Source organism: Lycorma delicatula, chromosome 3 (genome assembly GCF_047948215.1).
Source record: "Lycorma delicatula isolate Av1 chromosome 3, ASM4794821v1, whole genome shotgun sequence".
Classification (NCBI taxonomy): domain Eukaryota; kingdom Metazoa; phylum Arthropoda; class Insecta; order Hemiptera; family Fulgoridae; genus Lycorma; species Lycorma delicatula.
This window is the reverse complement of record NC_134457.1, coordinates 12,002,587-12,028,781: the sequence shown is the minus strand read 5'-3', so window position 1 is coordinate 12,028,781 and position 26,195 is coordinate 12,002,587. Positions and strand designations below refer to the sequence as shown.

The 26,195-nt window shown below is 26.8% G+C and overlaps 1 protein-coding gene across 1 annotated transcript in view; it reads left to right on the top strand.

The window, feature by feature from the left end:
- LOC142321382 (uncharacterized) overlaps window positions 1-24,548 on the top strand; it is a 46,882-nt gene extending 22,334 nt beyond the window's left edge. The window contains exons 2-3 of the mRNA XM_075359413.1: window positions 20,849-21,050; window positions 24,146-24,548. Of these exons, the coding sequence (XP_075215528.1) occupies window position 20,849 (1 nt within the window). The 3' untranslated portion in view covers window positions 20,850-21,050; window positions 24,146-24,548. The remainder of the gene's footprint in view (window positions 1-20,848; window positions 21,051-24,145) is intronic.
- Window positions 24,549-26,195: the final 1,647 nt, after the last annotated feature.

Sequence of the window (26,195 nt, the reverse complement as noted above, 5' to 3'; positions counted from 1 at the left end):
ATAATCTATCTGATACCTTGCAGTATCGCCTGGATTTTTCCATGTGTATATTCTTCTATTATGATTTTTAAATTGGGTGTTGGCAATTACTAAATTTTACTTCGTGCAAAACTCTATAAGTCGGTCCCCTCTTTCATTCCTTTTGCCCAGCCCGTATTCACCCACTATATTTCCTTCCTTGCCTTTTCCAATGCTTGCATTCCAATCTCCAACTATTATTAAATTTTCATCTCCTTTTACGTGTTTAATTGCTTCATCAATCTCTTCGTATACACACTCTACCTCATCATCATCATGGGCGCTTGTAGGCATATAGACGTTAACAATCGTTGTCGGTTTAGGTTTTGATTTTATAATTCAAGTAAAAGGTAATAATGATAGTTCCTTAGAGCTATCATTATGAGATAGATATTTTTCACCCAACAGCTCAAATTAGGGATACTTTCATTCTCTTCATTTCCTCAGTGTTTGAAGATTTGAGGATCTTTTTTTTGCCTTGCACATTGGTAAAATAAGTGGTAAACATCACTATCAGTCTGAAGTTGTGTGATATTTCAGAATGTAATTCAAGATATGGTTAGTTTTTATTGCTTGAATCCCCATTTTACTTTGATCATTGGGGTACAGTTTACTGCATTATCTTAAAACTGGTTTACTTGGGACTAGATAAGATATCAAACTACTTTGGCTTCAGTCTATTATCAAATTTTATAATCTGTTGATTTATCTTTTTTATTATTCAGTACTGATCCTCCTCAACTTAAATTCAACACAGATCAGTTTATTATCACTGTCATGTAATGTAATTTTGATCATCTGTCATTTGACTTGTTGCTGTCTCCATTCTTTTCTGATGTGTGGTAATCTTTTAACATCCATAGAAAAGATTACACACTAACTTTATTTTTGTTTCCATTTTTTGGAACTCTGACCTTGAAATAGAATCTATCTGACATTAACATCCATTTCATTTTCTTCCAAAACCTAATCAAATATTTTTCTCTTGGTACAGATGCTTTATTTTTTTTTCCACATACTAGTACTTTTTTCTCTTTCAAATTACGTTTTTTCCAGCCATATGTCATATAAATGTAACAAATTTTGACTTCATTTTTCCAATATTTTCTTTTATTTTCTATAAGCTACCTTTCTGGTAATTATTTTCTTCTGATCAATCAACCTCTTCTTCAATCAGTCATCCTTTGTTGTTTTGCACTGCCAATGTTTGAAAATAAGCAAATACAGTAAACTGTGGATAGTTTGGTTTAATCAGTGATTAGAGAAAACAAGCTTGTTGAATATGCCTCTGTTATTTATATTTTATCTGTACTTCACAAACCTTTTTCCAATAGTCCAGAGGATATGGAACTATTGTAAAACAAGGGATACAGTTTATTATCTTGCCAAAGGCAATGTAACTTGTGACAATGCTAAAGTATGAGTTAACCTTGTCTTTCCAAAAATATTTAATTTTTACTAAAGCTTTCAAATTATAAATTTTTTACTTCACTATTTCACATTCCTCAAACCTTTCCGTCTTTGCTCATATACTTTTTCAAGCTCTGTATTCATTTCATATGACTTAATTCCACTTCTCTATCTTGTTACCATTTTTATTAGGTGCTTCCCATGCAATTACTATCAATTTTTTTATTTCATTTATAATTTTTTTTACTTTTTTTTTTAGTATACGTCATAGATATCTGGATCTCAGATTTCCTTAATAAACATAGTTCTTATTTCTGTAGCTTTTTGCAGGTTAATTTGAAATTGCAATACTTTATCACCCATTTCTTGCAGTTTATACCACCTTCTCTTTCATGTATTATCCTCCCACTTCTTCCTTGGTCTAACTCTTGCTGCCCTCAAGTCTCAATTTCCATCATTTTCTTGTATGGTTGTTATCCTCCTTCATGTCCTACATCTTCTCCTGAACCTCAACTTTCTGCTATTTGAGCCTTTTTTCCCAGGTTTTCAGTCCTGCATTGTTTTATATTTATATATAATTTTTTAATGAAATCTTGAGTATAGGGCGAGTCAGAAATTTAATTTAAATGTAATAATAAACCTAATTTTCTTATTACAGGGGAGAGAAAAAATTCTTCAGTGTAGTAAAAGATTTTTATTAAAGCCTGCTTTAACTTTTTTATATAAATTTTTATATTATGACAGGTACTGTGATAAATGTAATTTCTCCATAAAGGCCCTAAGGCTTAAATTTAAATAATGTTCTATTTACTATTTGTTGTGTTTTTTTACTTACAGATATAAGAATTTAAATTTCATATAAAATCTATCTGCTTACAATGAATTATTTTTAAAATAAATAATGAAGAAACAATCATAATTTTAGGTCTTTAAAAAATTGTATTTTTTTCTAGGTTTAATATTTCTTTTTTTGTTTTTTATAAAACTAATATTTTTATTAGCCTAAAAATTTTCCTGAATTTTATTTGGATGATGATTCTTAAAACATTGTTAAATACTGAACATGGAAGTTTATAAATCCATGTGCTGCCCTTGTTAATTTTTAATCATCAAGCATACACTAATAGAACAAAAGAATTTGTGCTTATTTTATTCCAAATATAATTATGTGTTCATTTTAACAGTTTATAATCAATTATTAACTTGATGGGCTGTTTCCCAGTTTAGTCTTTCATCGTTATCAATATGGAATGTTTGGTATCTAAATTATTTTAATTTAAATAGTAAAAGTCTTTATTTCTTTTTCCCTGGGCCACTCATTTTATTAAATTTATTCTCATTTATTATAAATACTATAAGAATTAGTCTCGCACAGGATTGTTTCAAATAAGTTTGTCATATGATATATATCAATTCGTGTAATGTACTCTTCAATGTTAGACTACTGCATAGTCAAATTTTGGCTTACCAGTCCTGAGATGTTGCTGTTAATCAAGCATCAGTGACTATGAAATAGCATTGTTAATGCATGCAGTCAGATTTAATAATAAAAAAAAAAAACATATCTTTAACTAGATTTGATTTCAGTATTTCTGTAATTTTTAAATTTTAACCGACTTGAAAAAGAGAAGAGGAGCTCATTCAATCCCTTACATTTGAAGTTAGTAGACCTTCAGGAAAATTGTTCTATTTTTTTCTTCAGTTATTATTAATATTATGATTAAATTATATTCATATATCATTACTGACAAAATATATATCACAAACGTCAAAATAATGACACTACTTGTGTTATTATTTTGTTACAAAAGTAAGTTATATTTTATGTACTAGTTTATATTAACATGTGTGAATTTTATTTTTACTATTCGAAACTGATCAAATTTAAGAATTAGTTACATTTTATTACTAGTCAATTATGTTAACAATTTGTAATAAAGTTTTAAAATCCATTCAGTGACATTAATTATGTTACAGGTATTGAGAATATATATTTAAAATTTATTTTTCAGTTTTACGTTCAGCATCATTTTTAGGTTTTTATATTAATATTAAAGAATAGAAAAATTTACCTTGTCATCAAACAATTTTATAAATGTTTTTTTGTTCTGAATGTTAAAAAAAATTCTTCTGTATTAATAAGTAATTCATTCATTATTTCATTATAATAGTCTGTATTCTGTTAAAATGTTTCTATACTATCGACAGAAAAATTGAGAAATTTACTTATGTTTTTTTTTTTATTGAACATTTTTATTTTGTATGTAAAAAATACTTGTTAATTTATATTTAACAATAGAATTTAAAATATTTATTTAATCCAAATAAAATTTGTGATTGATAATAATGAAATCTTGCATCGGATACATTGCAGTAAAACATCAATAATTGGAACTTAGGGTGATTTTAATATTTCTCCAACTTATTGAATTGTTTCAATGTTTTTACATCTAAATAAGGTAAACTTAATTACCAAGGTAGTACTGCATCAAAAGCTTACTACAATTTCTTACTAAAGATTTTATAAAATTAATTGTTCTAAAAAAATTCTTGTTTTTATTTATATTTTTTACATAATTATTACAATATATATTTTTTTAATACTTATTTTTATAATTTGTATTCCCTAAAAGTAAGAGTAATTTTTTTTTTACTTTTCTCATTTTTCGTCTGTTTTTTCTGTTCGCTGATATTGAAAGTAAGTTTTTCCAGCATTATTGTATTTATTTCATACTGGGAACTGTAGTTTAGTGAATTTATCCTCAAATGTATTAATATCATCCATCACGGTTGGGTGGTGGGTTATTCTTCTTTCTTTTTCTGTTTAGCTTCTAGGAATTACCGTTCAAGTATTATTTCATAGGATAATATGTATGAGTGTAAATGAAGTGTAGGTCTTGTACAATCTCAGGTTGACCGTTCCTGAGGTGTATGATTAATTAAAATTCAACCACCAAAAAACACCAGTATCCACGATCTAGTATTCAAAACTATACAAAAGTAGCCTTTACTAGGATTTGAACTTTAGAACTATCGACTTGAAATCATCTAATTTGTGATGACAAGTTCACCACTAGACCAACTCGGAGGATTTAGGGTGGTGGGTTGTTGATGGTCTTATAAACTGTCCAACGAAACTGCAGTGATGCTGCAGATTCCAGATTTAATTGTAATTAATTATTTTTTTTTTATTTTACATACCATGTTGTTCATATACTTTAATTAAAGACTAATATTACCAATAACTCAGATGATGATTTTTCTTTTCTTCAGAAAAATCCTGAGTCAAGGGCAGGCAATGTTAGCACACATAGTATTTTAATTAAATCTGGTTCACAAGATTGCTTTTTTCTAGTCTTCTTGGTGAAGTCAGTCTTTCTATTTAATTATATTAAATACTTTCTTTGTATTGCCATTATCTATGTTATAAGAGTTTGTTATACATTTTTATTCTGCATAAAATTTTGACGAAAACTACTCCATGTTTCAAAATTATCAAATTGATAATTTTAGTTAATAAAATTATTACCTTGTTAACCAAGCTGAAACAAAAATACTCTGTTAAAGAAATTTTTCGTAATTAACAACATGACAGCACAGTTGATGCTATTCTGAAACAAAACCTGTGGAATATTTTTACAGTGGTAAAAACATTGGACCAAATATGTTGAGTAACAAGAATACTTCTTAAATTGAAGTCACATCTTGGAAAATATATTTTTTTTAATCCCTTAAGGTTAGATATTTTTGGAACAAACATCTATAATGGTTTATTTAGCAGATTGCTGAAGAGTGAGTGTGGGTCTAATCATTCATTACCTCTAGTTGGGGTATATTTTATTTCTTTTTACAATATTTATCATTTTATTATTATTCACCCTTACAATAGACTCGAGCCAATTAAATTTCACCAGTTTTCCTCTCTGACCATTCCATAAATTTACATTATGTGATCCCTAATAATCATAATTTACATATACTCATAACATATGCATTCAAATTGTAATAAAAATTCAAATATTTATGTAACTGTATTTTATTAGAGTCCTGATGCATCTAAACACTTGTTCAGTTGATTGGTCATGATTCTAAACACTCCCAACTGTTAGTTGGCTTGGTATGTTAATAATAAAAAACAAAAAATTGATTTTTATTTCTGGATATCGCTACATATTTTATGCTAAACGTAAATTAAAATTTTTACTACACCAATTAGATGATATCGTGTTTCTTACTGATGGTACAAAATGTTTTAATAATGAAAAGTTTGCATTTGTAGTATTCTATTTCATTTATTTCTGAAATATGTAATGAACTATTACATATAGTGAATTATTTTATTTGTAACACAACTATATAGTGCCAATACTGTACTTATGTCTAATTATTAGGTAAAATCTCCTTCGTGGAGTGGGTTGTATTTATGCCTTTCATTCAAAGAGTTCTTTATTTGATCCTGGTCTGACCTAACATTCATTATTTTAGTAAAATTTGTACCTTATCATAAAAAAAGGAATAGGGTAACTGTAACAGCACAGCAATGTAGCTACTAATAAATAAATGAACTTGAGCAAATTAATTATATAATCAGACCTTACCTGTCTGAATTGACACATTTTGTGAAATTTTATGTTTGTTAGGGCTATGCAGCAGCCAGCCTAAAATGACCAAATCCCATATTTTAGTTACCGACTTTCAGACATATTCTTCTAACATTTGGAACTTTTGAACAAATTTTTGCTGTTCTCATTTGGGACCGTTACTTTTTTTTAAATTTAATGAGTATAATGTTGTAGTATTGTGTAATAATGCATACTATTTACTCTGTCAGTAGCTCTATTTTTATTTACATTATTCTAGAGAAAGAGAGAGAGAGAGAGAGATGGTGTTATAGAGTGGTAAATTTGTTTTGCTTCTTTAGATTACATCTTAACTTTATTATGCACTGTCCCACCAACTTATTATAATAATTCATGTAAAATTTATTTATAATGACAATTTATTCTTTCATTAATTTGAATTGATTATTAATAGGTTGTTACTAGCTATAATTTCATCATAATAACTACACATTATGTGTAATATAACAAATCCATGGTGTTCCTGTAAATAAGATATTTAGAGGCGATGGAATACTAGACTTAAATTTTCTAGTGATATGTTTGTCATATGATTGTTCTAATATTCTCAGAGTTAAATAAAGTAAGTTAAGTGTACTAAACAGCTAACAGTTTGTCAGTTGCTACCTAGAACCCTGTAGGCTTTATTTATTGTTTCTAAAACTTCTTAAGTGCTAATGATTTACTTAATATAAAGTTGATCAGACCTTAAAGTAATTCTGCCATTTTGTTTTAAATTAAATTTTTCAGAAAATGTCTGTTTCCCACTAGATCTCTTTTCATTTATAAGGTGCTTCTCATTTTTTACAGAAGTGGTGATAGCTAAGAGTGAAAAGCTATTATATAACTAGGTAAATTTTTACAGAAAGTTTCAAAAAATTTTTCTTTTTATAACACTTAAGTTGTTTAATTGTATGTATGTGTGTGGGGGGGGGGGTTGTAACTCTTCAGTGGATTTATGTAATACTGGTGCTTAAAAAAAAATTAGAATACTATTCACCAAAGAAGGGTTACTGTACTGTTTTAAAGAAAAGACACGTTGACAAATTCAGCTGCATAGGAATATATAAATTTATGTAATGGTTAGTTATTAAACTTCATTGATTGCATTGTCCAATTACACTGGACATACTGGACGCATGAATTCATGTTCAGATACTAGAAACTTGTATGCATTGCACATAACAGAATGATCTTTTTCAAATCAAATAAAAGAAACAAGACATATGCAAAGATATTATTCGTATCATATGATTTTCAACATTAAAATCATGGATTCAACATACTTGAACAAAAATAAATTTATAAACTTTAAATTTCACTAAAACAACATATTGGATGAACAGATACAACATAAGCTGACTATATTATTCAATTAAACAATAAAGAGATTTCCCTAGCCTTTTTAAGATTGGTGGTGTCATTAACTAGCGTGCTACTGATAACTCCACTAAAAAAAAGTTGCTCTATTAGCTCTGCAAACGGCCCTTTGGAAGAACAGTTACTATGTTATTTGAAAATCAGTTATTTATAATTCATAATTTTAAAAGCAGTTTGTAGTCATAAGAAATGAACAATTTTTTTATAATTAAATTTACTGCAGTTTCTGTAATAAAATTTTCTTATTGGATAGATTTGAGAAAATAAACATTGTGTTGACATGGAAGTATGAAGTTAGATAAACAGATTCTGATTATAACTGATGTTCCAGTTATTGAAATTTTACTGTATTTGAATGTTGTATATTATAATAAATTATTTTATTGAAAATTTGTTAGATAGATTACATGCTGTGAAGGGAGGAAGATGTATCTTCTGTTAACCGCTTTATATTATTAGGAACTTAGATTTCTCAGCCTGATGCAACTGCCAGTTGATTGATATTGGTTCAAATGTAATACTATGTTTTGTATTTGGTTTTTCTTATTATTTATGTCTTTCTCTTATGATTTAAAAAAAAAATAAATTATTTCTGTAAATAGATAATTGTAAGTAGAAAACACTAAAAAACTATTTATAAAAAAATAAAGGTTTAAAACTAGGTACATATTTTCACTGTTAAATAAATAATTCCATTGTTGAAATAGTGTATGTGAGAAAATTAGCAAAAGTAAATATTAAAAACAAAAAACAGAACTTAAAAAATAAACATTCTGTAAGAAATCTTAACATTAAAAAAATAAAAGCTGCTTACAAAATGTTACAAAAAGAGTATTTCTATGTCATTAATATTTTCAAGAAAATTCATTGTTGAGTAATGATAGGGACCAACATCTAATACATCTTAGAAATTATTAGTAAAATCTTCCAATGTAAAATTTTAAATGTTGCTTTTGTTTAACATACAAGTTAATTCTTTTCCATAAAATATTTATCTATCTTGAGATAAAATTTTATCTTATACTATCCTTTATAAAAAGCCATGAAAGGGGATGTTGATTACCAGATCATGGAAAGTTAGAATAGTATATAATTTAACCAACTTTTTACTTAACTTCCATTGCTTAAAGCAGTATTACGTGATTTTTAATTCAACAGCTGTTTCTATTTGTTCATGATTATTATAAAATAGAATCTCAGTCAGGCTTAACATTTTTAATTTATTACAAATTTTACATCTCATGGTAACTGTAATTTGGCAATAGCTTGTTACTTGTGAAAAATAGTGATAAATAGCCGTAGGTTAATGCAAAGATCTTGACATTATATTATTGTATAAGCAGAATATGACTTTGTTTTAACTATATTGTATAATTTCATTTGTGTCTTATCAAATTACATACAAAATTGTATCTTCGACCTGATTGTATACTTTATAATAATTTTGTAAAAATATTGTCTTTTACATTTTAACTCCTACAGTAAATAATAATAATAATTATTTTTTATATAACAATATATTCCTTTAGTACTTTTTTGTACTATTGGGCCTTTGTTTTATTTATTATTTTAAACGAATGAACAGTTGGTTATTGGATTTAATATGCATATGTATGAAATATTTTTGTCTTGGATTTTAAATTCTATCTATGGTTCGAATTAAGCATTGTTAGAAGATTATAAAAATACAAGAATGGCCACAATCAGCCATCAGGTCCACCTCAAAATGGCCGCCAAAATAAAAATTTTTATAATCATTACACAATAACATCTAGTTGATTCTATCTAGTTGATTCAATTACACTAATGTAAGGTTTACTAAGATGCATAAAATATATAAATATCAGTTTTGTAAATTAAGTGTAAGACCCCAAAATGTTGGAAAAAGTAACTTTTTAATGAAAAGAAAATGTGCCATAAAACCGCCAAAATACTAGCTAAATAAGTTATGTTAACTTAGTTTATGTAGGACCCCAACAGAGGTCTATTAGAACCATAACAAACTCATTTGCACCACCTTTTTTTAAAAACGTTTAAAATTAAAAATGATAAAAATCTGTAACTTTTTAGTTGTAACAAGGAACAAATGTTTTACAAGAATATAAAATTATGATTTAACATAATATGTGAGTACCGATTTGCTCAGCCACCAAATAATGGTCACATTATCAAGGAAACTTTAAAACATAAAATTAATCCCTTGAAGATTTATATTACCTTAATATGCAATAATTACCTTATAAAGTACTGAAAATTATTAATTACAGCAAAAGTATGGTTCAAATATCTAATCAGTTAGGAAGTATAATTAAACAGTAATAACAAGGATGTTTGTTTGGGAAAGTCTTATAGACTTTTCAGTGATAACTTGTCTATTATTACATCATACATATTTTTTATATTTATTTATTTATTTGTGTTTATTTTTATTTTTGCCAGTTCTTCCATACATGCTACATGCTGATGAAGTTTATTTAATATTTAACAAGTAATTATTTATCTATATTTTTTATTTTATTTTGTGAAAAGTTTTTTTCTACTTCATTAACTTTTATTCTATTCTATTTCAGTAACCACTGAGCACCTCTCTTTCTTTGTAAGAGTCTTCAGATTAAAAAAAATACATTTTTTTCTTAAATCATTTGACAGAAAATTTAGTTGGCTTTCTTGTAAAAGTTATAATTTATTGAAAAAAAAAATTTTTTTCATTGTTTTACTATGTTTTTCTTGCTATTAATAGTTAAATTAATTTTTTTTTAACCATGCTTATTTTTAATTTTTTATTAAATTTATATATAGATTAATCTATCTGATAAATTATTTTCTTGTTTCATTTTGTTCCCAATTAATAAATATAGTAAGTAAATAATTTAATTAGTCAGATATTCATTTTTTTTAAATTTTTTACTGAAAATAATAGAATATATCACCTAATTTGAGAAAAAAAAATTAATAATATTGACGTGTTGATTCAGAAAAACGTATATATAATATTTACAAATATGGATTTTATCAAATTGTTTTATAAATATGTATATATTATAGGTTTTAATTTATTTTAAGACTTGAAAAACGTATTAAAGATCTATTTTTAAAAGTCAATAGTACCTATTGTTAGAAAATAATAGCAATGTAAAATACGTATTATTTTTCATAGAAACAAAAACATAAACTAATATTAATTTAGAATATTGTTATTGAAGTAACAGAAGAGTTATTCATGGGTTTTCATAATTAATAATGCATTTAAGAATTATCAGTTATATTTATTGTCATTCTCACCATATTTTATTATTCAATTTAACTGCTGTTTATTTTTTATTTTTTCCAGCATTAAAAAGTAATGTGTAGCTACATTAAGGTTGTAAATGTTCAACTCTGTTCATATTTCATATGTATAAACAAACTTCTTAACAAATTCATTTGTATTTTAAAAAGTTCATTAATCAAAAAATTGATAGACAAATATTGATTTTTATGAAAAATAAATTTCAAATACAATGTGGATAACTAGAAGAAAAAATATTCTAAAGTTTGCAAAGAAGATTAATAAATCTACAAACAGTGGCTTAAATACATGTGATTTATTAAATTGCCATATTTATTGCTACTGTTGGTTAGAATTCTGTAATTACTAAGCACATTTCTTGAATATTATTGGCCGTAGCTTTCTTCATAAATGTTCTTAGAAAAACTTCTTTATAAAAGTTTGTACTCAGCACTTTTTTTGTCCAGTACCACTTTGGAAAATTAAGGGCATACAAAAAATTTGCTATTGCAACTTTCACATTTATTATTGCTTAAATCTTGTATATGGAAACAATACAGAAACTTTACCATCAAACTGAAACTTTCTTGAACTTGTTTTATAATAAATATTTTAAAATTGACTAATATATATATCCAGTATATAATATAAGTTTCAAACTACAACTTTATTTGGTTACTCGATCTACTTCTTCTCTTTTATTACTTCTTATCATCTTCCTCAGCAGCAGTATGATGAATATTTAACTTTTTAAAAAATTTGGGTGTAGTTTCTTCCACATGTTGTTCATATTTGATTTCTAATTTAATCCATGTGCTTTTTATATCACCATAAATGTTCCAAAATAATATAATACTTGAGCGATTTTTATCAGTTTTTATTTTTGTTACTTGCTTGAATAGGTGATGTAAATAATACTTTACTATTGACCCAGTCACACATCGGTTCATAAGCAGCAATAAGGATGTTGTGTTAGAAGACAAGTAAACAACTTTGACATCAGAGTGTAAATCATTTAACTGTTGTGTTTAGCCTTGAGCATTATGAGTTATCAGCAATATCTTAAAGAAATTTCAATCCTTTATGGTATTTTTTCACCTTACAAATGAAATTATAGTGTAACCATTGCTTAAAAAACAGTAGTTCATTCTATAGAATTACATTTTAAAATAAGATGCAATAAATTCTTGTGAAGTCTTTTTAGAGCCTCTGAAAAGTGTATTTTCATTACAGTAAACTAAAAATAGTTTTTAACAGTTTCCTCCTCATAGTTATATTTTTTTAAGAATCTTGGGGAATTTGGCAGTGATAATGAAATTAGCACTAGCACTTCATCAGTTAATTTGATGTTATGGTAATATTAATACTTAAATCTCTGGATCACATATGGCTAGTGTAAATAATAAATTCATATTTAAAATTTTCACCTGTTCTTATTTAAATCTTCATACAAGCTTATAGTCTTTCTTTATAGATTAATGCTGAAATGGATTCATGGCTGAGTTGATCTTTCATTACATTGCAACACATTTCTGTATTCTTCATAATGGAATCCTTTTTTTGAGGTAATCATTGACAACATTGGAGAGCAGTTCTTAATCTTAATATACTCTGATGTGGAATCTGATCTTTTACAACTGTAGCTACATAGAATAACATATTTCATAAGCTCGTGATATTTTATCAACATTTTCTCCTTCATCTACATACATAATTTCATCTACTTTATTCTATATTGTAATTGTACTTCTCTTCTTAGCTCCACACTTCACACTTTTTCAGATTTTGTTTTCTGATTATATTTAATAATTGAAATTATTATTCAATTTATAATGTAACACATTAACTGAATATTACATACCAAAAGTCAAATACATTGCAGTTATAAGGAAATAAATAATCCACCAGTAATATAATACTTTCTTTCTTTTTCCTATTTAGCTTCCGGTAATTACCTTTCAGATAATACTTCAGAGGATGATATGTATATGTGTAAATGAAGTGCAGTCTTATACAGTCTCAGTTAGACCATTCCTGAGGTGTGTGGTTAATTAAAACCCATCCACCAAAGAACACCGGTATCCACGATCTAGTATTCAAATCCATGTAAAAATATCTGACATTAATATAATCCAACTTAATGCAAAAACTCGGTACTATTAGTAAAACAGCAAATTAATTTCACAACAAAATTAATTACATTCATGACGTATTCACAATGAAAATTTTAATGGATGTTACCCCCCATTATAAGAATAGTCAGTTTTTTGTAGTGTACCATCAGCAAGTGTTATGACTATTTATCCACTCATTTATTCTCTAAAAAATAACTTAATCCATTTTTTGAAAGTTTACACTGTATTGTTTTATATAAATTGTTTAAAAATAACCGTGAATCATTTTAAAGATTTTTTTAAAGTCAATATAATAAAGTAGTCAGTGTAAATGTTTTAAGTGTAACTCAGTATGTGTAAAACATTTAATTAAACATAATTTTTGTATAGATCTGAATACATCTTAACTGCCTTTAGGTTTGTTAACTAAATGTAGGTATGTTAATATGTGAAGTGTTTTAAAATGAAATGTTAAATACCGAAAACATGTTTATCTAATACATCTTCAGCAGTTAAAATTTTGCCAAATACTCATAGAAGAAGGAGTTTGTAAGGTGATCCACTGTGTGTTTAGATGTTAAGTTTTTTATTTGTCTGTTTTCTTTTTATTGTAATTGGAGTTTTATTTGTTTAGTTATTTCTTAATTCTTAATAATTATGTTACATATTTGTTCTATGCGTGTGTGTGTTTGTACATATATATATTTATGTTCATGAATATCTCTTTTGTTATAATTCTATTAAAAAAAAAATTAACAGTTTTAAGTATGGTTACATGTATATTATTGCCATATCCATTACATTTTATTTAATCTTAATAATAATATATTTCTGGTACAATTGTGCAAATAACTTTGTTTACATTGCTATTATCGTCTTTGTCTTTAGTATAACTAAATGTGTTATTTTTATAAAATATTTTACTTAAAATTTTTCTTGTTAATTTTATTATATTTTTATGCTTTTGATTTTTAAAATAACAAAATATTTTATTTTATTTTATTTTATTTGTTAATTTTTTACAATGTTATTTTTGTTTGATAGTTTTTTGTCAAATTATTTGCTGATCTAATTACATAAATATATTTATTTAGAAATTAAGATGAATTATCTCTTTTTTTGTAAAAAAAAAAATTGTATAAACTAAATTTTTATTATTGATATGAAAGTTGTAATGACAATAAAACCAAATTAAATCTGTAAGTTTTTGTTTTAATGCGGATGTTATCTTGGAAGTAAAGACTTTTTTTGATTGTAAACATTTTTAATAAGTAATTATATATATTAAACATGTTTTACTATTATGTATTTTAGTGTATCTCTTGACTGCCACAAATAATGAAGCAGATGCATTAGCTTCTAACTGCTGACTGAAAACCCACTGAAATTGCTTCAGTTTCTTTTAAATTTGAGTGAAAAATATATTGCAAAACACAATGGTCTTTGTCATCTCTTTTGCACATTTTGGATAGCTTGGCACATTTCTGGTGCACTTTTCTGTCTGGATTACTTAGAAACTTGTTCCTTATGACATGGAGTTAATGTATAGGGTGCTAAACTGATTCTGAAAGATTGTGCCATCAAGTTGCATACAAATAGATTCTACATGCTTCTTTTTTTGTGACTAAATGATGCTATTCAACTGAACAGTATTATATTTCTGATTTCTCTATGACTCACATGTCATTGCCAATAATAGTTTTGCAAAATTCATCACCTATACAACCTGTAAAAATTTCTAACATGGAACTGTTTGTATTTGTTTGTGGTGTTCTTTACACATATCGAACGTGCACAAATATTTAGAGATGGCTTTTCCTAGAACTGCTCTATAAATATCCAGAAAAATTACTTTTGAAACTGAGGTAGTGGACTTGACAGTCTTTTTTTTATTTTCACTAATACTCTTCTTAACGTTTTTAGTGAGGATCAAGGGTTGCCCAGAATACATTGTCATATTTATATGACAATGTATTCTGGGCAATTATTGTCCAATCCTAAATATTTGACACAATTTTTATAGATTTCTTTCATTCAGAAATGAATGAGGCCAAAAACGTTTGGTTTACAAAGCATTTGATAGATGATAACAAACAATGCTAACCGACCAACTGACCTTGAGTGTTAAAAATGTACCAATCTGCCCGATCGAGTACAAACCTGTTGTTACTTTCAAGATAGGACTTGTATTAAGTTTTTGCAAATTTAATACGTTGTTTTATATTTCTAATTTTAATAAAAAAAAAATTATTATTAGACATTTATAAAAAGCAGAATTTATGTATCAGCTTTTTTTCAAATTATGAATATCAACATTTTTGTGATATTTTTTTACAGAATGATATCGGTTCTATAGTGTATGATTATACCAGGGGTGCACTGGTGTCGAAATGCCATTCTGGTACTGTTTTTTGGGAGAAATAAAAAATTGTTCTTACACATAAAATTTGTTTTAACTTAAATCCGATAAAAATTATATCTTAAGTTACAAAAATCAGACCACACGAAAATGGTCTTTGCCTTTAAATATCCATAGGTAAATGACAACAAAATAAGTCACTAAAATCTAATTTATGAAAAAAGAATGTACATTTTTCATAACATCGTCATGTAGTCAAGTCGCCTGTGGCTGTGGACCATATCTTGCAAACTGCTATAATACAAAATGAAATGTTCCAGTACTGGAAAATTTACAAGCACTCCTGGTATCTAGTATATACTCAATCACAATGATGTCAGTTTGTGGAACGTAAATATTTAGCTTAATATAATTAAACGAATTAATAATTAAAATTTTACATAATTCAGATTTTTCAAGAAATTGTTTTATTAAGTTTACCCTTATATTTTGAAGATATGTAAATCTTGAGATGAGATATTTTTTTAATTATTCAGCAAACTGATCAGAAATTAATTTTCTGTATTTATTTTATAACATAATTCAGCCTTAAGCATTAACATCATTAAATCTCTTTTGACATTCAGGAGCTTATTGTTAATTTAGTTGACTTTAATGAAGTAATTATCTTCTGGGTTGTATAGTTTATTTGTGATTGTTTACTACTTGGTACATGGACTACTTTACCAAAATTGTTCTGTATTTTATATATATATATATATATATCTTTTATTATTTTTATAAAACTGAAGAAAGTGGACTTGTAGTGTTATAATTGGTTATATTTTTTTATTCATTTTTACGAAAATTTCTTATGTATTAATGTGCGGATCTTATTTGTGTTAGTTAATTTGTATCTAATTTAGAGAAATCAATCTGTTAAACAGATTTATGTATTGTGTATATAAATAATAGTTTTAATTAATCAGTACAATAATTTATATTAGTATTAACACTAAATATTTGTAATGTTATTAAAATGAAACTACTAACTAGTATTTATGTATAATATAGATATTATCTGCACTTTAAAAACTGATCTGTATATTAATAGTGCAGTTTAATTTCCTTTCCAGTTTAATTTATTAATTATTTTTGAATATCTTGCTTACTATTAAAAGTATGGAATGTGTAGTCTGTATGGAGTATGTGTGTATGCAGTATGGAGTCAGTTCTACTTTTTTTTAAACATAATCAGTACTTATATGTTTTATTGCCTACTACATCTTGATTCAGTTTCATTTTATTTGAATTTTAATAAATATTAAAAAATGTAAGTGAAATGTTAGTTTGAATTTTAAAAGTATTGGGTTATTCAAAAAAATGTTTTTTCTCTAAATCTTCAGCTAATTTTTGTTTTATTACGAGGTACATTGTTATATAGTAAAAGCCAATTGCCTTTTTGTTTGACATATTTTTAACTATTTTACATATTTATTTTTTATTCAGAGTTTTCAAATGTTACAAACAAAATACATAATTACATGACATTAAAAAAATGCATATGGATCTTCTTTACGCTTGACTTTAGTTTTGTCATAATTATATTATTATTATTTATGTTTTTCTCTTAAATAAATTCCCCTTACGTTTCATTATAATAATGAGTTCGTACATACCTACAGATAATATATTCATAAAACCCTCTGTGGTATATAAAATCATAAACCCTAAAGCATTATATTACAGCTATAACTTAATTGTTTGAGGGAAAAGGGCAGCTGTAGTGTTATATAGAAATAAAGAACTGTATGTAATTTAACACATCTTGAACAGATGTTTCACTATGAGATTTAACATTTACAGATCTTTTAATTCCAATTTATCCTTTATATATTTATTCTTTCATTACAGTGAAATATAAATATAAATTTATATTTTATAGTAGTACATTTTCATACTTTCCAATCTTTATCCCCTTTTTAGTATTTAAAACGTTGATTTTCTTGCTTAATATTATCTTACCTATGGTGTCTTCTGGTGTAAGGTTGACTTCCTTCAGATCATCTCTTATTTCTCTGATCCATCTGCATCCTGTCTGGTGTTTTTCAAGTCGAGATTTCACGAGATTGCACTGTACTAGCTGTTTCAGAAATCATGAATATTCCGTATTATATATCCAAAGAAGTCTAGTCTCCTCTTATGCATGGTATCATTGATGGGTTCTAACTCTTTGTACTCAACTTTGTAAGGCACGATCCACCATGCCCATGTTTCTGGTACTTCTTATTGATGCAGGTTCTTTCGTTTTTCTGGATTCTGTCTATCTTTAATTGTTCATTTAAGTGAAAGAGTGTTTCTGCCGCATAAGTGGCATCAGGTTTTATAACTGCGTTGTAGTGTCTTATTTTTGTGTTTATTGTAAGTATACCGGGTTAATTTTTGAGCTTTAGCTAGTGTGTTTCTTCTTACTTGGGTAGAGTATTTTTCATTTAGGTTGTTTGTTGTTATTTCCCCAAGGTTATTTAATTTGGGTTATTATTTTGATTTTGTTTACATCCTTTAATCATGTTGGTTTATGGGGCATAATTTCTGTCTTTTCGAGTGATATTTTGAGACCAGTTTTATTTGCAATGTTTTGAAGTTTTAATATCTGGGATTTAGCTTTATCGGTCTCATTTGCTAGCAGTGCTGGTGAAACAGACAGAGTTTGTTTTGTTTTTTTGGCTTAGTTTTACTTCCATGTACGAAGTAAAGGAAGTATTGTGTTCGTGAAAAATTTTGATTTTCAGATTTCAATGGAAAAATCCATTTTGATCATCTATGAATCCATTTTGACTAATTTCAACTTGACGTCTGTATGTACTATCTTGCATATCTCAAGAACGATTAGCCATAGGATGATGAAATTTTGGATTTTGGATTTTGGACTATTGTAACATGTAGTTGTGCACCTTTTCTTTTGATATTAATAGACTGGTTCAAAAGTGTCCAATCCAAAAAAATATGGATTTTGGACTTTTTCTTAACCACAGGAGTAAACCCTCATTGAGAGCTTTTCAATGATATATCATAAATGGTATTATCATCATTGGATCCAGAGTTGTAGCCAAATAAAAGTTTAATTAATGAAATATTTGGATCTTACAAGGGGAAGGCACATGGTTTGAAACTGATTTCATCTCCTTTTTTTTAATTTAAATATATTGATTTATTAATTAACCGTGATTGTAAAAAAAGAAATAAAATAAATAATTATTCAATAATAATAATAATAAAAAATATGAAGAAAATGAGAAGTTATTAGTAAAATAAGAGTATTTTTAAAAATGTGTAAATGTAATTTAATAGCCATTATTACATATGTGTATACGTAATAGATTTGGTGAAACATCTGATTATTTAATATTAATTGAAAATTATACTTTAGATTTGTATTATTTTCGGATTTTCTATTTAATTATTCTGGAATTTCTGTTTAATTTTATCTACATTAAAGTTGACTGAAAAACAGACCCTGTCAAGAAAAACATATACGCTGAGGCATACATGGCTGATCTTTAATAAATTGCAAAAAATTCTTATCTTTTAGTTCATTACTCCTCTGATGTTGTCGGAGTTGATCATCATTTCATTTATTTGTTTTTTTTTCAATCATTTAATTGCTTTTTGGTTTGATATAATGCTTGTGATCTTAGTTTGTGTACATGTTCTCTAGTTTTCAAATTTTCTCTCTGTTTATATTCACCATCTTCTCTTAATGTTTTAATTCTTTCTTTATTTGTAATATTTTCTTCCTGTTTATTTTTTGGTTTGTAACATTTTCTTCCTTGTTATTCTTTTTTTGGTTTTAACATTTTCTTCCTTTTTATTCTTTCTTTGGTTTCAAAGAAGTATATCAATTTCCTTCAACATTTCTATTCCCTGTTCTATAGTTGTTTAGCAACTATTATATTGTCTACCAGCCTGCTTCTTTCTCTTCATATACTTACAGAGAAAGCAAATTTCAGATCAGTTGAGTTGGACTCAACTGATCTGACAAGAGTTGGACTGTAGTTTAAGTTTTAAAAAACGTTTAGATAAAATAATTATATTTCTGCTAAATCCAAAAGCATTTTACGATCTAGGAGTAACTATTTAATTTATGTGCGAGTATTGTTATTGTATTAGGCAACTTAATGTGTGTGACAAGTCACTCACAAAATGACATAGCCATACTCAAAAATACATCTAGTATTTCACGATGGGCTTATTAGGGATTTTCCTGTGCCTTCTTTACTTAAATCAATATACTTTTGCATTTGTCTAAAAAAAATACTGGTGATGTTCAGTACTACAAATTACATTTTCACTCTGTTCATTGTAGGGACTGGCCATTGTGTATAGCTTAACAACTTAGTATTTGTGATGATCAATTTTATCATGTTTATTAATTTGGTATGTAGTCCAAGGTGTCTTAGAATTTTTAGTAGGGATTCTCTGCGGACAGACATAAGCTTTCTTGAAATCTACAAACATTATCACATGTCTGTTTCTTTTCTTGTAATCCATTATTAGCTTGAGACTCATGATCTGGTCTGGAAAGCTCCTCCAGTGTTTTTATTAATATATCATAAATTGCAATATTTTATATTTAGATATATTTTCATTCTTCAATTATTTTTTTAACTGTTTGCCAGTGGATTAAAGATATTTTAATAATAATTTTTCCATATAAAAAGCTTAATTTGTGACTGTAGGCTTATCCTCAAAGATTCAAATATTGTGTCATTTTTATTTTTGCAAGTCGCTTAATAAAATATTAATGAACAAGTTTGTTGTTAAATAAAAAATTTTTGCTCAGGAAATAGAAACTGAGAGTTTTGTACTTCAAGATTCATAATGGCATGACAAAGAAATACACCAACAATCTATAAAGAACCTCAAATGCCTTTATCAGGCATGATGGGTAAAATTGCATTTACTTGTGTAATATAAATGTTGTTATAATGATACTGCAAATTAATAATCACGGTCTGCAATTCAATGGATATAACAGAGGTAGCCAAACGTCTGAATTTATGTAGTTGTAAATTCCATTAAATTAAATAAATTATTACATGAATTTTATGCAAATCTATCATTTATTCCATTGAATGAATTATTCAATTTTTATTATTATTATTTACTATGAAGTAAATTCATTTGATAAATTTAACTTACTTTTGCCTTGTCAATAAAGCACTTTTTTTTTTTCAATAGCAGTGGTCTATATAAGTTATTTGTAAATCTATGCCTATTGTGTATCACCTTACACTAAAAATAGTTAAATGAAAGAAAAAATTTATCGGCTGAGTTATCTGAAAAATCCAAACTGAACAAATTACTATATTACAAAAATAAAAATCTCTTAATACAACTTTAGATAATGAAGTAAATTTCATATTGTGTGTATTTAAAATAAAATAAACATGCTAAATGGGTGACGATTGAATGGAGGAGAGTTTTAAACAATAGTGAAACTCCATACGCAACAGACTCAGAATTTAAGAACACACAGGAGGCTTCATAAATCCTACAGAGTTGGCAGCCAATATGTAAAGTGATTAAGCTGTTTACTGCTGCAGTAAACATCAAAAAGAACTACAGATTTTTACAAGATGTAGTTTTTTTTAAGGTATAAATAACTATTACTAATTATATTTATTTTTTTCATTTGTAGATGGCTTGGTTAAAAGAAGAAGGATTTGGAGGTATCATGGTTTGGTCTGTAGTTATGGAAGACTTCAGAGGGTCTTGTGGAACAGGAAAATTCCCATTAATGAATGCAATGGGACAAGAATTAGATGGTTACACAGTAAAATTGGAATATGATGGTCCTTAGGAAACTTCTAATCCTGTTGGTGGTTATACAACTAAAGATCGTAAGTTCTTTACCAAAAATAAAATAATAAATTATACTGTATACATTCTGTATAACGATAACCAATTTTTAATTTGCTAGTTTAATTTACTTACTTAATGTAAGAATTATCTTATTGTTCCAAGCTGTATGAAATTAGTTTAACTGTGGAGTAGAATATAAATTGTTTTTGTGAATTTTGAGTATCCAAATAACCTTTACTTTTTGCAACATGGTTAAATAATTATTAAAGAAACCATATCCTCCTCATTCTGTATGTTTAGAATTGACACATTTTTAATAACAATCTCATTATCTAATATATAAAAATAATATAATCTCTATAATCATTGTGTAGAGTTATTAATGTCAGTTTATAAATATCAACTGAATTTTTTTCCACTACATTTCTGCTCGCACATCTGTAGTTAAATAAATGATTCTTTACTGAGGATGTCCATTAGCTGCCATAACTTAATATCTGTTAGTTTGCCAGAGTGGCTGTCACAAAATTTAAATTTGAATTAGGCTTGGCATTTTTTATTCACTATAAAATTCAGATATCACTAAGAGACTGTAAATGAGTATAAAACTGCTGTTGCTTAGAAGATGAATAAATAATCTCATCGGTTGTAAGCGACCTTACATGAAATCCAAATCGTTCATGAAAATTAGTAACGTACAAACATCTCCAAGAATGAGCATCCAACACCAGGCAGGCATACTAGGAAAAGAAAGAAATGTTTTTCCATTGTATTTTTCACTTTATCAAAAATATTGTTATAAATCAAAATGGGATTTTGATATGTAACAGACTTCAGCGTTGAGGAATATAAAAAAATATAAGTGATATTTCTCATTGTCCATTAATTACAATAAATTTCCCTCATATTTTATTATTTATATGTGAAAACTTATTCACAGTAATTTTATTTATGTAGTTCAATCTCACAATAACTTTAAATTTATGTAATTGTAAAGCTCCATTTGTTTTATTTCTTATAGACTTTTTTATTCCTTATCTTTTATTACTTTTCCTTCATCTTCTGGAATACAATAAATCTTCTTCATGCCCTTAACATTTCCACTTTTACAAATTATTTGAAATTCGGTGTTATTTTAAATACTGTTACTCTGTTAAAAGAAATCAACATTATTAACAGTTTCAGTTTTCCTAGTACTTGTTTCTCAATGCATTCTTTTTCCCTTGTTTGTATTTTTGAGAATATACCACTTACATTTATCTAAAGTGTCCATATCTACAGCACAGACGCAGTTAGAAATCAGATAAAGATAAAACCCATTAGACACCCCAAGGGAAGAATGGATCCAGGATCGATGAAGAGACTGAATAATTTAAAATCCAGTCCATCTATCTGTAATGGACCACATAATAAAAAAAACAGCCCCATCAGTAGGAGTATTTCAAGCTTCTCTGTGGACACTGAGTTTCCACTTTCATTTCCTGAGAAATTATGGTACCTAGGATGGGTTCTGCATATTAGTGATCAGCAACCTCAGCTCAAATGTATGCCTCAACTAATCTCTATTCTTCACGTATTAAATAGCTACCTGAAAACAAATTTAACCTTTCTTTATTAAGCAAACCAGTCTTCCATTCCTAAAATTGTACGCTCTGTGGAATTATCTGACTGCATTATAAACCATTCACCCAGACCCCCCCACTGGAGGGTTAAGTGGTGGTAATCCTTTACTTGAGTGAGTAGATAATATTCCTGATATTGATTTGCGATGCTACTACCTCAGGTTCAAGTAGCTAGCTAAAAGTAGAACTCTTAATCGATTTGAACCCCTTACATGTTTTTTTACTTTTTGAACTGATGTAAGTGCCTAATTTTAATTGTGCCTGTATCCCTAACGTAATGTAATTTTTAAGTAAATTGTATTTGTAATCAGTATTTATTTAAAACAAATGAAAGTGAATTTTCTATTATTTGTGATAAAAAGGTACAATAAATTTGAAATTTAAGATAATTACTTTCTATATTAGCTTTTTATATTCTTTACTAGCAGTAATGAATTACAGTTCTTTGAGCCATACTCAAACACTAATTGTATTAAAGTGTGATTATTTACTTGTTTCTTTTAATTACAATTGTAGATATTATCTTAAAAGCAACTGGATGCAACACAATCTTCTCTATGAATCTTCTAAATGTAGACATACCAAAATAACACGACAGACATTCTGCTCATGACGGCATTCTACATACCTATATAAAACACAAAAATATTCATCCTTCCAAACCGATTATTGAGATTTTCAAGACCTGTCAACACCTTCATCAACAAATACTACAAGGCCACACAGGGGGCCACATACCTTTTAGATAATTGCTGAGAGATGGATGGAGCAATGCAGTTCACAAACCTATCAGAGTATATCAATTTCCTTCGTTTCTATTCCCTGTTCTATAGTTGTTTAGCAACTATTATATTGTCTACCGGCCTGCTTCTTTCTCTTCATATACTTACAGAGAAAGCAAATTTCAGATCAGTTGAGTTGGACTCAACCGATCTGAACAAGAGTTGGACTGTAGTTTAAATTTTAAAAAACGTTTAGATAAAATAATTATATTTCTGCTAAATCCAAAAGCATTTTACAATCTAGGAGTAACTATTTAATTTATGTGTGAGTATTGTTATTGTAATAGGCAACTTAATGTGTGTCACAAGTCACTCACAAAATGACATATAGCCGTACTCAAAAATACACCTAGTATTTCACGATGGGCTTATTAGGGATTTTCCTGTGCCTTCTTTACTTAAATGAATATACTTTTGCATTTGTCTAAAAAAAATACCGGTGATGTTCAGTACTACACATTACATTTTCACTCTGTTTACTGTGGGGACTGGCCATTGTGTATAGTGAACATCATTATTATCAGAGAAAGTTAGTCTGACAGTGTCTTCTTTATCTCAGTTGTTGCTGTATGTGTATCATAATCATAAAAAAGAATGGAAAAGATAGTATACATCAGGAAAAATATGATATAATTTCCTTTTTTAAGCTGCGAAACCAGCAAAATCTCTAAAAATTTTAATATTTTTCTTCAGAGAACTAAGATTATAATGAATATATTTTTTCCACAGGAAATGCAGTGTCATGTGAAGAGGAAGACGATTAAATATCATACCACCCAGATAAAGCAGATTGCACTTTGTACTATATGTGTGAAGGTGAAAGAAAACATCATATGCTATTCCCATAAAATCATTTGTTCACCCTGAAAATATCTGTGATTGGGCAGAAAATGTAGAAGGCTGCATGCATCATACTCAAGCAACACTACCTGCTAAGAGGAGATAAAATAATTATTATAATAACATTAAGTTTTCCTATTTTTTTTACAATGAGCTCATTTTCTATTTACTTTACACTGGTACAATTGTTTGTTCGGTCTACCTTTTTTGAATTTTATTTATGATTGGCCATTATTTTATACTGTACCTAATAATTATTATCTTTAATTTATAAATACTATTAGTACTTCTGTTTTAATTATGCAATTTTTTTTAATGTTTTGTATTTTATGTCAAGTAATGTTATTTGGTTTAAAAAGTTATTATGATTACTTTACTGCTTTTTTTACTGTAATTACTTTACTTATTTCTTTTTATAATAACAAATAATTATTTCTTTATTTTTTGTTTATAAAATAATTTGTTGATTTAAAAGTGTTTTATTCCTTTATTGTAATTCTTTCCCGTGTTTGTTTTTATTTGCTTAATAATTTAAAAATTATTCTTAATGTTTTTCCTTTTTTTTCTAGATATTTGGTTCTGGTTTAATAATGACAATCTGTTGCTGATTACTTTATTTGTATTCCCTATTTATATAAAAATGTTTATTTTAATTACAAAGTTTTTCTGTAAATTGACAATTGATATTTTTAGTAGATCATCTGCAAAGATTCATTGCCAACATACTTAATATTCTTGTATCGCTTTGGTATATTTAATAAATCTTTTAAATAAATTGATGGTAAATTACTGGTCATTTTTTGTTAATTTCTTTTACATATAACATTTTTATGATCATAAACTTTAAATGTGATTTATATCTTCACAATTTATTCTGATACATTTGTATATTATTTTGTATGTTATTACTAATTTTAATAATTATGGTGTCATACAGATTTTTTTTGTTGAAACTATTAATATTCCATTTCAGATAAAAAAATATATTTATATATATATATATATATATATATATATATATATATATATATATATATATATATATGTATGTATGTAATGGTGTTTTTATATTGACATGGTTTTAACCGCTTACAATTACTTTGACATCTTTTGGTAATATTGAACTGTTATACTTGGATAATTTTTTTAAAAGTTATTATAATAAGCAGGCCGTAATGACATATAACAGCGAATATGATAAAAGTTTCTTATAATTTTCTATTGTAATATACAAAATATATATATATATAATTGTAATTGTTATGTAATTGTTAAGTAATTGTTATGTTTATTTTAACTACAGATTGATATCGTTGCAGTTGATCATTGATATGGTGCAGGCCCCTTGGGGTGGTTGGATAGATTGATAAAACAGAACTAATTGATATGTATTAATATTTATTGATTTGTGTTACAAAATGAAATGCATTATGACAAAAGCTGTTTGTTGTGCATGGGGATTGAAAGGTATAATTTTAACCAAAATATAAAAAAAATGATTGTTTTAGCTTATATTTTTGTATGGCATTGCAATATGTTAAAAACGTTAACAAAAATTAAAAAATATATTAAAAAATTGCCATTTATACATAAATAATAAAAATGTTTGTATTAAATAAATATCATTGTATAAAATATTATTGTGAATGTAAAATTTTACTATAATATTATAATTATTTATATAGGTTTTCAACAAAAAATAGGCATCCTATTTTGATGTTTCGGTTTTTGTATCTGATCTTTGCACTCAAATCATCAATCTCACAAAAGATTTTCTTTATTTTGTTCAAAACCAGTTTAAATAGGTTCGGTGATAGTTCATCACCTCGTCTCAGCCCTTTTTTGACTAGGAAAGGTTTGCCTATATTTGCTGTAATTTTAAATTTAGAGAATGTGTTTGTAAGAGTGAGTTTAATGAGGTTCAAATTTTTCTGGTCAA